The sequence below is a fragment of the Elephas maximus genome, chromosome 11 (genome assembly GCF_024166365.1).
Source record: "Elephas maximus indicus isolate mEleMax1 chromosome 11, mEleMax1 primary haplotype, whole genome shotgun sequence".
NCBI lineage: Eukaryota > Metazoa > Chordata > Mammalia > Proboscidea > Elephantidae > Elephas > Elephas maximus.
The window spans coordinates 40,756,129-40,770,846 of record NC_064829.1 but is presented as its reverse complement, the minus strand read 5'-3'; the positions used below and the strand labels follow the sequence as shown (position 1 = coordinate 40,770,846).

The 14,718-nt window shown below is 36.8% G+C and overlaps 1 protein-coding gene across 1 annotated transcript in view; it reads left to right on the top strand.

Moving 5' to 3' along the window:
- Positions 1 to 14,718, top strand: part of CCDC178 (coiled-coil domain containing 178) — a 548,199-nt gene that overhangs the window by 235,891 nt on the left and 297,590 nt on the right. Inside the window, exons 17-18 of the mRNA XM_049901613.1 lie at positions 5,449 to 5,594; positions 10,006 to 10,165. Of these exons, the coding sequence (XP_049757570.1) occupies positions 5,449 to 5,594; positions 10,006 to 10,165 (306 nt within the window). The remainder of the gene's footprint in view (positions 1 to 5,448; positions 5,595 to 10,005; positions 10,166 to 14,718) is intronic.

The window sequence follows — 14,718 nt, the reverse complement described above, 5'->3', positions numbered from 1 at the left end:
GAAAGAAAATTCTTGTCCCAGCATGGATGACATGTTCAAGCAATGCTATTGGTATAAGCCTGGTCATCTACCTCCTATCATCATTGTCATTATCAACATCATTTATTGAGGGATTTAATTGTGCCGACAAATGCTGAACACATGGCTCAGATTATCTCACTGAAGTTTCACAGAAATTGTGTGAAGTACTACTGCCTTAGTCATCTAGTGCTGCTGTAACAGAATACCACAAGTGGTTGGCTTCAACAAACAGAAGTTTATTCTCTCAAAGTCTAGTAGGCTAGAAGTCCAAATTCAGCGTGTCAGCGCCAGGGGAAGGCTTTCTCTCTCTGTTGGCTCTGGAGGAAGGTCATTGTCAGCAATCTTCCCTTGGTCAAGGAGCTTCTCAGTGCAATACTTTCTTGATGGCATGAGGTTCCCCAAATCTTTGCTCGCTTCTCTTTCCTTTTATCTCTTGTAAGGTAAAAGATGGTGCCGGCCACACCCCAGGGAAACTCCCTGTACATTGGATCAGGGATGTGACCTGAGCAGGGGTGTTACATCCCACCCTAATCCTCTTCAACACGATCCAGTCTTGCCTCATTAATCACAGGCAGAGATTGGGATTTACAACACATAGGAAAATTATATTAACCGCAAAATGGAGGGCAAATACATAATACTGGGAATCATGGCCTAACCAAGTTGACACATATTTTGGGGGGACATAATTCAATCCATGACAACTACTTTTACTATTCCATTTATACCAATTAGAGAGTTGAGGTTTAGAGAGGTTAATTAATTTCACATGTAGCAAGAACCCCTTTGTATCCAATCTCAAAACTCATGTATGCTCTTACCTACTTTGTGTACTGGAGCTCTGGTGGTGCACTGGTTAAGAGGTCGGCTGTCCACCAGCAGATCCTTGGAAATCCTGTGGGGTAGTTCTACTCTGTTCTAAAGGGTCACTATGAGTCAGGGTTTTTTTTGTTTTGTTTTTACTATGTATACTGCCACAGTAGTTAAGAGCTAGGGCTGCTAACCAAAAGGTCAGCAGTTTGAACCCACCAGCCGCTCCTCAGAAATGCTATGGGGCAGTTCTACTCTGCCCTACATGCTCACTATGAATCAGAATCAAATCACAGCAATGGTTTTTCTTTTCTTTTTTTTTTCACTATATTTACTGATACTTCACGTGAATTCTTCCAGCAGCAATGGCAAAGTTCATGAGATAGTAATGGTAGCGAGAAAATAGTAAAGGCTTTGGAGTCAGAGAAATCTACTTTCTACCTGTCTTCACCCTTACTAGTTGTATAATCTTGGGCTATATGTTTAACCTCTCTGAATTTCCGATTTTTCTCTTATAAAATCTATACAATATTAACAATTTTGCGGTGCTATTGTGAATCATAAAAGGCACAATTCAAATATAATGCTTGATGTAGTAGAAAAACAAACCAAACCAAACCCACTGCCGTCAAATCGATTCTAACAGCGACTGTATTGGACAGACTAAGAACTGCCCCATTGGGTTTCCAGGGCTGTAATCTTTATAGAAGCAGACTGCCATATCTTTCACCCCAGGAGTGCCTGGTGGGTTCCAACCGAGACCTTTCAGTTGAGCTGAATGCTTTAAACCTGCACAACCAGGGCTCCCACTTAATATAGTATTTGGTGCAAATCAGTACCTTGTAACACTCAGTAATTGTTTAACCTTCCCCACTTCCCCCCGCTTTGTCTTTCCTACCTAGTAGGAGTCAGGATTTGTAGTGGACTAGAGAGTACCATGTTTCTGTTAGATGGGCCAATATACAGAGTGAAACATATGTTAATATCTGAAATCCAAACAGGTGTGTAGGCAGCATGAACAAATGGCCATGTTTCAAAGGGCTTCCGGGAGTTTTCCCCATTCAGAAATATTTTTTTCCCCCTGAAAATCCTCCTGTCTGATATTCTATCTTAAAAGATTCACTGGACATGGGGGAGTGGAGCCAGTTCACATTGCCATTAACTTGCCATTCTCTGGATATATTTTAAAGGTCGAATCGATAGGATTTGGGCTACGAAAGAGAGTTGTCATTATATCGTTAAAAAAAAAAAAAATGCCCCTGTACTAGGCCACAAAAGAAATCCCAACAAATGTCACAGAAGAAAAATAAGAATGATAATAGCAACAATAATGGTAACGATAGCTGACATTTGTTGCATATTTTCTATGTGCCCGGCACTGTTCTGAGTGCTCACACATATTCTCTTTTTGTCTTCATGATAATGCTATGAAGAGTGTGCTAACATTAGCTCTATTCTATACATGAGGAATCTGATGTGAGTGTTTTAATGACCTTGTACAGGTTCACACAACTCGTTAATGGTGGAGTTGGGATTCCGACCCACATGGTCTGGCACTGAAGTCTTAACCATCGCATTGTACTGGTCATATCATCGAAGTTACTTTTATTCACAAAAGTGCAGTAACATTAGAAATCATTAAGAAAAAAATATAGCAACAAACAAACAAACAAACATGTATATATACACACACATATACACTACTGGGAAAATTTTTAAAAGTCATATTTTCATTATTTGCTTCTGTGTTAAAGATTAATCATAATACAATTATCATTTATTTGTAAATGACCAGTAAGTATAAACTCTATAGCAAAATTTATGGGATGGGCTAAGAGAATTCTTTGACATTACAACTAAATAATTCTGGCAAGAAAAACTAAAAATATTTGGCCTATCTATTAAGAAAAAAAGAGAAAATAAATATTAACAGCCATGGAAATGAATAAAAGATACACAACTTCATATTAGTAGTGAATTAAAAATACTATTTTTGTATAGCAATTTGTTGAAAATCTAAATTAAGTTAATATATTTATAGACCACGGGATGAAATTGGATCAAGGAAAAAAACGTAATAGGAATAGGTCAATAATTGCAGAAGGAATTGAATTTATTCAAACTGTACCACTAAAAACAAAACAAGTCCAAATAATTTACAGGCTGACCTATGAGTCAGTTGCAGAATGTAGTCAGCATGGACATAACTTCTATGGTTAACTCTGTAGTGATTTTATAACCCTGAAACCATAACTGAAAAATAATATCACCAAAAAATCTGTAGGTAATCTCACTTCCAATCATAAATGGTAAGATCTTAATATATTAGCGAACAATGTGCTAAAAAAGAATATGCTATACAAAATAAGATTCCTTTGAAGAACATGAAAATGATTCTACATTAAAAAACTCACTAGTGTATCTCACTATATTTACATAAAAAAAGGAAATTAGCCTAAAATATCTGATGCAATTCTATACACAGTCATGATTAAAAAATATTCTTAAATGTTTAGAAATAAAATACAGTATGTTCCAACAAACATTACATTGAATGATAAAACCTTAGACATAGTTTCAATAAAATCAGGGACAAAACTTTCATGTCAGCTCTTATTACTCAGCATAGTGCCGTAATTAATAACAAATGACTTGCGACGTGTGGCACAACAGATAAAACATATGTGTCCAACACTGCAGTCGAAAGCCAAAAATATTAACTGACAATTGCCAAATGTAGTATATCTATACACATAAACAAATTCCACTGAAAAATATAGCTGAATGCTTGTTTTGTGTTTGATGTTATAGAAAGTACTAGGAGTTGGAGTGTCAGAGAAGCTAATCTTCTTTAGTTTGCCCTTCAAATTAATTTGTCTTTTCAGTTACTATTGAACACTTACAACGTGTTAGACATTATTGAAAGTTGCTGGAGATGGAGGAATGAAAGGAGTTGGTTTACTCAAAAAGCCTTCAACTGGCAGCATTAACGCATTGTAAACAGAGCCATGATGGCAGGGCAGTGAGATGTGAGAGGATCACAATTGAACTGTAGGAATCAGGGAGGGCTTTCCAGGGGAGGTGATGTCTAAGGAGACTTAACCTATTAAATGGAACTGAAAACTAACCCTCCATGGTGCTGTGGAGAATTGAGTAATATTCACAAAAAACCTAATGAAATATTGACAATGGAAGTATTTTTTTTTTTAAGTTGCTATTATTGTGTATTTACTAACCTGATAAAAAAATGAGGTAAGGGCATTTTAGAAATAGACACTTTACAAAACAAAGAGATCATGAGATAATGCTGTATGTTTGTGGAATTGCATGCATGTCAGCATAGCCAGCAAGCAGGGCACCTGTGCCTGAAAGACTTGTGTAGAAATTCTTGAATGGGAGCCGCAACTGCTGTTTAAACCTTCACCAAAAACACAGTATTTTTTTTTTTAAAGCAAAACAAAACAAAACAAAAAACCCAACACCTCATTAGTAGAAAAGTCCAGGACGTCCAGAAAAAGGAAAGAAAACAGAGAGGATTTTGACATTCAAATACAATACCCAATGTTCAAAATTTTGGACAAAAAGTAGATTTTTTATGAGAGAAAAAATATAAAAGATTAGCCAGCCTACTAGAGAAAAATAGGAATCTGTAGAGGAGAAATGGAGGAAAATAGGAGAAATGAAAGCCATGGGGTCCTGTGGAATCAGTTGGGTGAAAAGCACTAATCACAAGCTATGATAGATGTGGGAAACAACATTGGGTTAGTCAAAGCCAGTCAGTCCGTCAGTCCGTCAATATAAACTCCAACGGTCGTGAAGGGATCATGTAAAAATAGATGCAATTCCCTCTGGAATCGCACAGGCCAGCTTTGGAGGACTTGTGCTGGTATTAAATGTTGACTCTTTTTGTATGAAAGATCAAAACAATATGTATCCTTGCCTGCTGCCTATGTACACGTTTGAAAAACAGCTAAAACGTGTTTGCATCTTGAAAGTACATGCCTTTAAGCTATGCATATATGTCTATGTCGGTCAGGCAAGTTTGTGAAGGAGAGACAGAGACAGAGACAGAGAGAGAATGAATAAATAGTTTGAGCCCATCGTTTCGAAAATCACATCAGATGTAGCAGGGGAGAAGAGAATATAAAGCTAGGTTGTTACTTATCTTGAAAAGAAGGTCCTATGTACTTTTTTGATTGGCATAGTTTTTATTTCTTGTTGAAACCTAACTTCTTTTTTAATATATAATTTATTTTATTTTTTTTTGTTGTTGAGAATATACACACCAGAACGTACACCAATTCTGGAGTTTGATTACACTCTGAGTTGTGCAACCATTTTCGCCTTCCTTTTCCTAGTTGTTCCTTTCCCATTAACAGAAACACGCTGCCCCCTAAGTTTCTTACCTTATGTTTTATGTTGCTGTTGTCAATTTGATCCCATATAGATAGATCTTAAAAGAGCACAGTGCTCAAGGTAGACATTCTTTACTGGTTAAGCTGAACTGTTTACTTTTAATTGTTTACAAGGCCAACATAATTGTGTACCTAAAATGAAAGAATTTGAAAATCCAAGTATTTAAAATAAAACATCTGTACAATATTTTTTTTTTTTCAGGAAAAACGCTCAACAATTTTTAAAGAAATACATGAGACAAAGAGTAAAACGTCTGTTTTTCAAACCAAAACAAGCAAATTGAGTGAGGAATTAATATTAAAAGAACAGGAAAAGAAACATTTTGATGAGATACTTGATGTTTTAAAGTAAGTACTTGAATTTTTTCAAAATACTAAGTATATCTAATATATTTTTCATAAAGGAGATAAGATTAAGTTTCCACATTTAAAAGCTATTCTTAAAATGCTCCGTATTTTCTATCATAATGTTATGTGAAATATACATAGGATATTTGATTAACAAAAGCATAGTCATTGTTTTTTTTTTCATTACTGGGTTTGTTATTCTTTGAATAACTGGGGATGTTTTGCTTTCTCCAAGTGTGTGAATGTTTATTCTTTATGATAATAATGATCTTTTTAATTAATTTCAGTATTTATCATTTTTGTGCCATGTTTAATAATTTATGGGTTTTCACCCAACCTTTTTGGATAACAGTTTTGAGGTATAAAGAGTTTAGAAATAGATCTTCTATAAAACCTTATGTAATGTATGTACACTTGTCATCTTCAAAAGCCACTTATCCAGTAACCTCCCCAGCCTGGGGCATACCAGAGAAGAGTTAGTAAGGTCCCTGGGAGAATGATCATGATCTAGGGCTCATAGCACATTCTGTAGACTCCTGCTTAGAATTTGCTTACTCTTCCTTTATTCCTCTAAGTTCTTATTTCCTATATTATAATACATTGAGAACAGGGCTGGGAGAACTAATAAGAAGTGTGCATCAGCCCTATTTAGGAATGATAGTTTGATTTAAATATAGAAGGCTAACAAAAACATTAGCAAAATGTCAGCTTGTGACAGATAAAGTGTCAAAACAAAGCAAAACAAACAAACCCAAAAACAGTTATGCTCAGCCTGATACCTTATAGATTAATGGGTTCAAGCCAATACATTCAACAAGGATTTGTTTAGCTATCACCTTAGGGTGAAAACTTATTTCCCAAAAGATTATTTACCGTTGTCTAAAACAGACTGTATTCATTATATGCTGTAGAAAGCAAGGGAAAAAGCCATTTACTACTGTGAGAGATATTTATCCACATTATTTGAAATCTGTAAGAATGTTTTTGGGCTGAAAGGTATAAACTTGAAATTATGTAATTTGTACTAAATTTATCAGACCTAATTTGGGAACTGATGGAAATTTTTCTTCAAGAGGAATTCTTACCATTTCAAATCTAATGTTTTACTCCATACCATGGCTGGGTTGTATTGCTCAGCAGGCAAGAGTGGTGACCACATCCCAATGAGTCAATCCCCTCTCTAAACTTGAAGAAACTCTGCCTTCCCACACGGAAGGAGATAAAGAATAAACTGATATTATAGTATTATTTACAACTGTATTAATTAACAGTGATGATGGACAACATCAGGTATTATTTAGAGTTACCATTGATTGATTTCCTAATGTGCCAGATACTTTGCTAGGCAATCTGTGTACTTTATCTCATTTAATTCTCACAACAAATTCTTAAGTTGTACAGTACTATTTTCCATATGTGTGCTAAGAAAAAGGAAACCCTGGTGGCGTAGTGGTTAAGTGCTACGGCTGCTAACCAAGAGGTCAGCAGTTCAAATCTGCCAGGTGCTCCTTGGAAACTCTGTGGGGCAGTTCTACTTTGTTCTATAGGGTTGCTATGAGTCAGAATCGACTCGACGGCAGTGGGTTATTGGGTTTTGGCTAAGAAAAAAGATAATCAGACAGATTCAGTGGTTGCCTTAAGATGGCACAGCTAATTAGTGGTAGAGCTAACTCCAAGTTAAGCTTAAAAAAAAAAAAAGTTGAGGTCCAGTCGATTCCGACTCATAGTGACCCTATAGGACAGAGCAGAACTGCCCCATGGGGTTTCCAAGAGCAGGTGATGGGTTTGAACTGCTGACCTTTTGGTTAGCCGCCAAGCTCTCTAACTGCTGGACCACCAGGGCTAACTCTAACTTAGGTCCATCCTATTTTAAAGTGTATGCTCTTTCAATTGTGCGTACTGACTCCTTGATCTAACACTGGAAAAGAAGATTATTGCAGATAAATTGTATTATAAATAACTGTCATAGATTGAATTATGTCCCCTCAAAAATGTGTGTATCGACTTGGTTAGGCCATGATTCCCAGTATGGTGTGGTTGTTCTCCATTTTGTGATTGTAATTTTATGTTGAGAGGATTAGGCCGTTACTCAGGTCACCTCTCTGATCCAAGGTAAAGGGAGTTCCCCTGGGGTGTGGCCTGCACCAGCTTGTATCTCTCAAAAGATAAAAGGAAAGGGAAGCAAGCAGAGAGTTGGAGACCTCACACCACCAAGAAAGCAGCACAAGGAGCAGAGAGCATCCTTTGGACACAGGGTCCCTTGCACCTGAGAAGCTACTTGACGAAGGGAAGATTGAGGACAAGGACCTTCCTCCAGAGCCAACAGAGAGAGAAAGCCTTCCCCTGGAGCCGACGCACTGAATTTGGACTTGTAACCTACTACACTGTGAGAAAATAAATTTCTCTTTGTTAAAGCCATCCACTTGTGGCATTTCTGCTATGGCAGCACTAGATAACTAAGACAATAACCTATTAGTATTATCAGTAGATGACCATATCAAGTTAATAATTATTAATGAAGAACCCATAGGGTGTCTAGCACCAAGAACCAAGAAGGATAAAGAAATGGCCAGTGGGAAACGTGCGGCAAGTGTCTGAAAATCTTTTCAGAGAGATAAACCTTGTATATGCAACATAATTAAGATATGATGTTAAAAAATGATAGCAATCAAAGCTACCCTGCTTCTCATTTAATTTGCCCAACTGTTTCTTAACTAGAAAGTGGAAGCATTCAAACCCAGACCCATAAGATTTCAGAGTTCTTCTTTTAATTACTATGAGAATGAAAATATTATTTTCATGCATGTAGACACATAAAATATACATATAGAGTATATGGAATGTATAATATGCTATATAGAATATAAAGTGACCTCAAAATATTTTGTGTAGAGAACAAAGTAGATGTGGTCAAGATATATTGAGAGTGATGTTTGCTTGCAGGAACCAGTAAAGCTTTACTAGTCTTTCCCTGTGTGAATTTCATTGATTCCTTATGCTCCACAGTGTCACTATTAGTGAATACTTAGACAGGACATCACATAAGAATTCTGGATGTTGTTGGTAAGCATGATAAAGTGGAAAAACAGGGGGTTTAGAGCAAGATAAACTGGATTTGAATTCTGGTTCACTCAGGTACTATTTTTGCTTGTACAAGCTGCTTAACTCTACTGGAGTTTAGGTTCGTCATCCGTAAATGACTGAAATAATCATTATTTCACACGGTTGTTGTTGTTGTATTAAATGAGATAATACATTCAAGGCATTTTAATATTTTAGCTCCTTAAAAACTATTAGTTCTGCTTCCTCTGTAGCTAACTGTGCAAATGATTCAATTTTCTGTACCAGCAGAGATGAAAGCCAATATGGGTAACATAAGACTGTACTGAACTTTTGTGGCTCTGCTCATTCTGGATTCTGAGTTGCTGCTCAACTGTGGAAACTTTTTTTAAGCAGGCTTATTTTTGCTAGTATTATTTTAATTTCTTTGCGATGCTTTTGCTACCAGTATTGCCTCTTTTATAACTACCAATTTTACCATAAAAATTGTCACTTTGCCTTTGTATCAAGATGAATTTGGCTGCAAATAAAAATACACAAACACACACACATTCGGATGCCATCTTAAACAACAGGGAAATGTATCATCTTATGGAGTAGGAAGCCCATGAGGAGGAAAGCTTCAGGGTTGGCTGATTCTGCAGGTCAACGCTAGGGATTATTCTCTCTTCTCTCTCCCCTTTGGCTGTTGTCAGCAATCTGAAGCATGACATCTTGTTCACGTTTAGTGGATGTGAACTTCTTCTACATAGAATAGGCCCTTCCCCTTCACCTTATGGAGTCGTCTTAATACATGTGCTCACCCCTGACAATTAACCATGAGTTGACTGGCTTTAACCTCATTAGAATGTATCCCCGGAGTCACATGAGGTTCTGTTGGAATGAGAACAGAAGCATGGTGGGTGGGCAACCAAGAGAATCCACTAAATTTCCCCATAGATTTTCTTCCACCTGGACCAGTTAGATGTAGCTACGTGCACTCAGAGTGCTGCAAAACAGTTAAGCACTTAGGTGGTAACAGAAAGGTTGGTGGTTCAAACCCATCCAGACAAGCCTTGGAAGAAAGTCCTGGAGATCTGTTTCTGAAAGGTCGCAGCCATGAAAACCCTACAGAGCAAAGGTGTACTCTGGAAACGTGGGTTCGCCGTGAATTGGGATAGACTCCACAGCGACTGGTTTGGTCGGATGGTATACGGAAGTAGGCCTCGGCAAGGGGCTAGGAAACTTCCAAGGCCCTTCAGCTCTAATGTTTTTCAATAACGGGTCTTTTAAAATGTATTTTAAACATATTTTATTTTATTAAATATGTTTATTGAATTGATTAGTAGCAAATGCAATTTTTTCTTCATAGGGATAAATTTGTAGGTATAAGATTTAAAAAAGAACATGCGCAAGCTGTGTTTGATCAGCTCGACAGTGAGAAAAGAGCCTGTCAGGAGAGAGTCCATGAGGAAGAAGAGAGGTTTCGAGTGCTCCTTTCCATGCGGCAAAAAACTCTGGGAGAAATTAAAGTGAGTATCATTTCTGGACTGTTTTAAAATGAGAGCAATATAGTGAACATCTAATTAGCAGCTAGTTCGAGGCACTCAGTTTTCATCCAGAAGGAGCAAAGATGTCCAGATTTTTAAAAATAAATGTGTTAGCACAATAAACATGTAACTTTGCATTTTTCCTTCTAAGTAATGATAATATTTTCATACAGCATATTATATTTTCAATGCATTCTATATGCACTCCTATTTTAATATTGTGCTGTATTTTATTTTGAAATATGCTGATTTAAAGATGCAGGTTACATTTATCCTATGGTCTTTTTAATGTTTTTTAATGGAAGATACGAGACTAGCTGTATTTTTGTTTCAGAATAAGCATACTTTAAATTCTTACCAGCCGTGTTTTTTTTAAGAAATGGGAATGTATCATGTTCTTTTTCTCTAGAAAAATTTACATAATGTTTTAATTGCACTGAAAATTTGCTAGCAGAAACAAGAACCGTATGATAATGTGTCTTTTTAGATATGAATTGTTATTAATCAAGTTTTATAAAGCTATAAATATTAAACTTATTATATAAAAAATAAATGATATGCATTTTAGTTCAATGATTCCTATTCCATTTTACGTTTTTAATAGTTTTTGTTACATGTAATTGCAATGAATAATTATACCATAGGATTCCAATATATTTAGAAATATTGCTTAATTTTTGAGAGATATAATGAGAAATTTCTCCTAAAAATCAAAAAATGCTCCTGTAGTTTCTTAAAATTATTTCCTGCAGACTTTTAAAGATACATGTAATGTCATCGACGGCACTGGGTTTCTGGGAATGTCATCATCATCGTTTTTATCAACTATTCTTTGGCTTTGGTATATATGTTCGATTATAAGCTATTCAAATTTCTGCCATTTTTACATACTCAAAGACAGTGCTATTAGATAAAAAAGAAAAATAATTTGAAACAAATGTATGTTGAATGAACAAGTATATGAATGACTGAACATACCATCCTTAATGGTTTTGCTGTGATCCCCTCCTGTAAGAAAATTATTAATAAAATTAAAGAGAAATATTTTTGTTTATAATGGTGCCAAGTAACATTCTTCCATTTTAAGTGTGATCATGACATAGAAATATACATGTATCTGAAAATATGAAAATGATTGGCGCCATCTAGTGGCAATAAGTGATGCTTCCTCTTGGAGGAGTTCTTAGGACTGATGGCTGAGTGAGTCTCAGGTATGTGAGGTGTGAATGTACACCCCTCAAAATGAGAAGGCTTAAATTATTTACTCACTTAAGCATGATTCCCCACCTCGTATTTTATCCCAGCAGTAGAATTAGTTGTTTGAATCCAGCCACATTTACCAATCACGCTGGTGCAGAGAACACAGTGAGATCTCAATAATCATGTATTGACTGGCATTTCGGCACTTTAATGGAACAATAATAATTAGTGAATGGCAAGATATGGTCAGCAGGAGAGAGATCAATAAAAAATTCTGTATAACCAACTTCTAAATAATTGAGATTTGTATTTCTTTGCATCAGAGAGTCTGTTCTTGCCATCCCATCTTGAAGTGTACCCACCCCAAGCGTTTGAACCCATCACATGGTTTCTTTTCTTTTTTTTTTTTTTAAGCATTAATCTCTATCTGAACCACTTTTGTTCATTTATTTTACCGTGTTTATTGTGTGCCCTCCTCCTGCTATGGAGTGTTCTCTATTAGGACAGAGAATTCTCATTCTTCTCTGTATCTTAAAGCTCAGAATGATGCCTGACCCTGGGCAGGCACTCAGTAAATACTGGTCGAATGAATGAATGCTTTTTCGACAACATGCCTGGCCACATGGATGACAATCCTTGAAAGCAGTAGCATTTCAGGGATACTTTCCATACTGTGGTTAAGGGTTCGGCTGCTAACCAAAAGGTTGGCAATTCAAATCCACCAGGCGCTCCTTGGAAACCGTATGGGGCAGTTTTACTCTTATCCTGTAAGGTCTCTATGAGTCAGAATTGACTCCACTGCAACAAGTTTGTTTGTTTGTTTTTTGGTTCCATACTGTACCAGCCTGATACTTCAGTGACCACTCATGCTATATGTAGAAGCTGAATCTCTAAATTCTCTATTGCTTTCTAGGAATTAAAGACTGTTACATACCTCAATAAAACTTCTCAAATTACCCTGATTTGTCTGAAGTTGTCTCTTACATTTGCTTGGATAGCTCTTTGTCATGCATTCACCTTATATAGACTAGAAGCATGGTCTACCCATGCAGGACTCAGTAACTGATATGCTATCTATCTAAGGATAATATCCAATATTGGTGATTAAATAGTGGAAAGACAATGTGATTCCTGATAGCAAACCTTTTCTCATCCCTATTTAGAAATCGGAGAAAATAAATGTTTGTAAATGCACATATAATATAACGCATTCTTGGAAAGAAATGTCTTATTAAGAAATCATAAAACTGATGTTACTAATTTGGGGTATCCTTCCTGGACAAAATAATTGATCACAATTATGGATAATTGGGAGTGATTGCTTAGTAAAAGACTATAAAAACCACAGTAGAATTAATGGAGAATATGAGAAAACACCCCAGAGAATTTAAAAAATACGAATAGTTTATAAAGAATTTGAGATAAAATATACACAAACTTCAAATAACATACGATTCCAAAGTTAAATCCAATCTCTCCTCAGTAAACAATTTTTTGTCATGTATCTCTTTTTTTAAATTTTTATTGTGCTTCGAGTGAAAGTTTACAAATCGTCAGTCTCTCACACAAAAACTTATATACACCTTGCTAAAAAAAAAATTTTTTTTTTTTTTTGTACATCCTCCCAATTGCTCTCACCGTAATGAGGCAGCCCACTCCCTCCCTCCACTCTCTCTTTTACTGTCTATTTTTTCAGCTTCTAACCCACTCTAACCCCTCATCTCCCCTTCAGGCAGAAGATGGCAATATAGTCTCACGTGTCCACCTGATCCAAGAAGCTCACTCCTCACCAGCATCCCTCTCCATCCTATTGCCTAGTCCAATCCCTGTCTGAAGAGTTGGCTTTGGGAATGGTTCCTGTCCTGGGACAATAGAAGGTCTGGGGGCCATGGCCATTGGGGTCCTTCTAGTCTCAGTCAGACCATTAAGTCTGGTCTTTTTATGGGAATTTAGGGCCTGCATCCCACTGCTCTCCTCTCCCTCAGGGGTTCTCTGTTGTGTTCCCTGTCAGGGCAGTCATCGGTTGTAGCTGGGCACCATCTACCTCTCCTGTTCTCAGGCTGATGTAGTCTCTGGTTTATGTGGCCCTTTCTGTCTCTTGGGCTCATAATTACCTTGTGTCCTTGGTGTTCTTCATTCTCGTTTGGTCCAAGTGGGTTAACACCAATTGATGCATCTTAGATGGCTGCTTGCTAGCATTTAAGACCCCAGACGCCACTCTCCAAAGTGGGATGCAGAATGTTTTCTTAATAGGTTTTATTATGCCAATTGACTTAGATGTCCCCTGAAACCGAGGTCCCCAAACCCCCGCCCCTGGTATGCTGGCCTTGAAAGCATTCAGTTTATTCAGGAAACTTCTTTGCTTTTGGTTTAGTCCAGTTGTGCTGACCTCGCCTGTATCGTGTGTTGTCTTTCCCTTCACCTAAAGTAGTTCTTATCTACTATCTAATTAGTAAATACCCTCCTCCCACCCCCCTGCCTCCCCCTTCTCATAACCATCAAAGAATATTTTCTTCTCTGTTTAAACTATTTCTCCAGTTCTTATAATAGTGGTCTTGTACAATATTTGTCCTTTTGCAACTAATTTCACTCAGCATAATGCCTTCCAGATTCCTCCATGTTATGAAATGTTTCACAGATTCATCACTGCTCTTTATAGATTCATAGTATTCCATTGTGTGAATATACCATAATTTATTTATCCATTCCTCCATTGATGGACACTTGGTTGCTTCCATCTTTTTGCTATTGTAAACAGTGCTGCAATGAATATAGGTGTGGATATATCTGTCCGTGTAAAGGCTCTTATTTCTCTAGGATATATTCCAAGGAGTGGGATTGCTGGATCCTGTGATAGTTCTACTTCTAGCTTTCTCAGGAAGCGCCAAATTGATTTCCAAAGTGGTTGTACCATTTTATATTCCCACCAGCAGCGTATAAGTGTTCCATACTCTCCACAACCTCTCCAGCATTTATTATTTTGTGTTTTTTGGATTAATGCCAGCCTTCTTGGACTGAGATGGAATCTCATTGTAGTGTTGATTTGCATTTCTCTAATGGCTAATGATCATGAGCATTTCCTCAGGTATCTGTTAGCTACCTGAATGTCTTCTTTAGTGAAGTGTCTGTTCATATCTTTTGCCCATTTTTTAATTGGGTTATTTGTCTTTTTGTAGTTGAGTTTTTGCAGCATCATATAGATTTTTAGAGATCAGACGCTGATTGGAAATGTCACAGCTAAAAACTTTTTCCCAGTCTGTAGGTAGCCTTTTGACTCTTTTGGTGAAGTCTTTGGATGAGCATAGCGGTTTGATTTTTAGGAGCTCCCATTTATC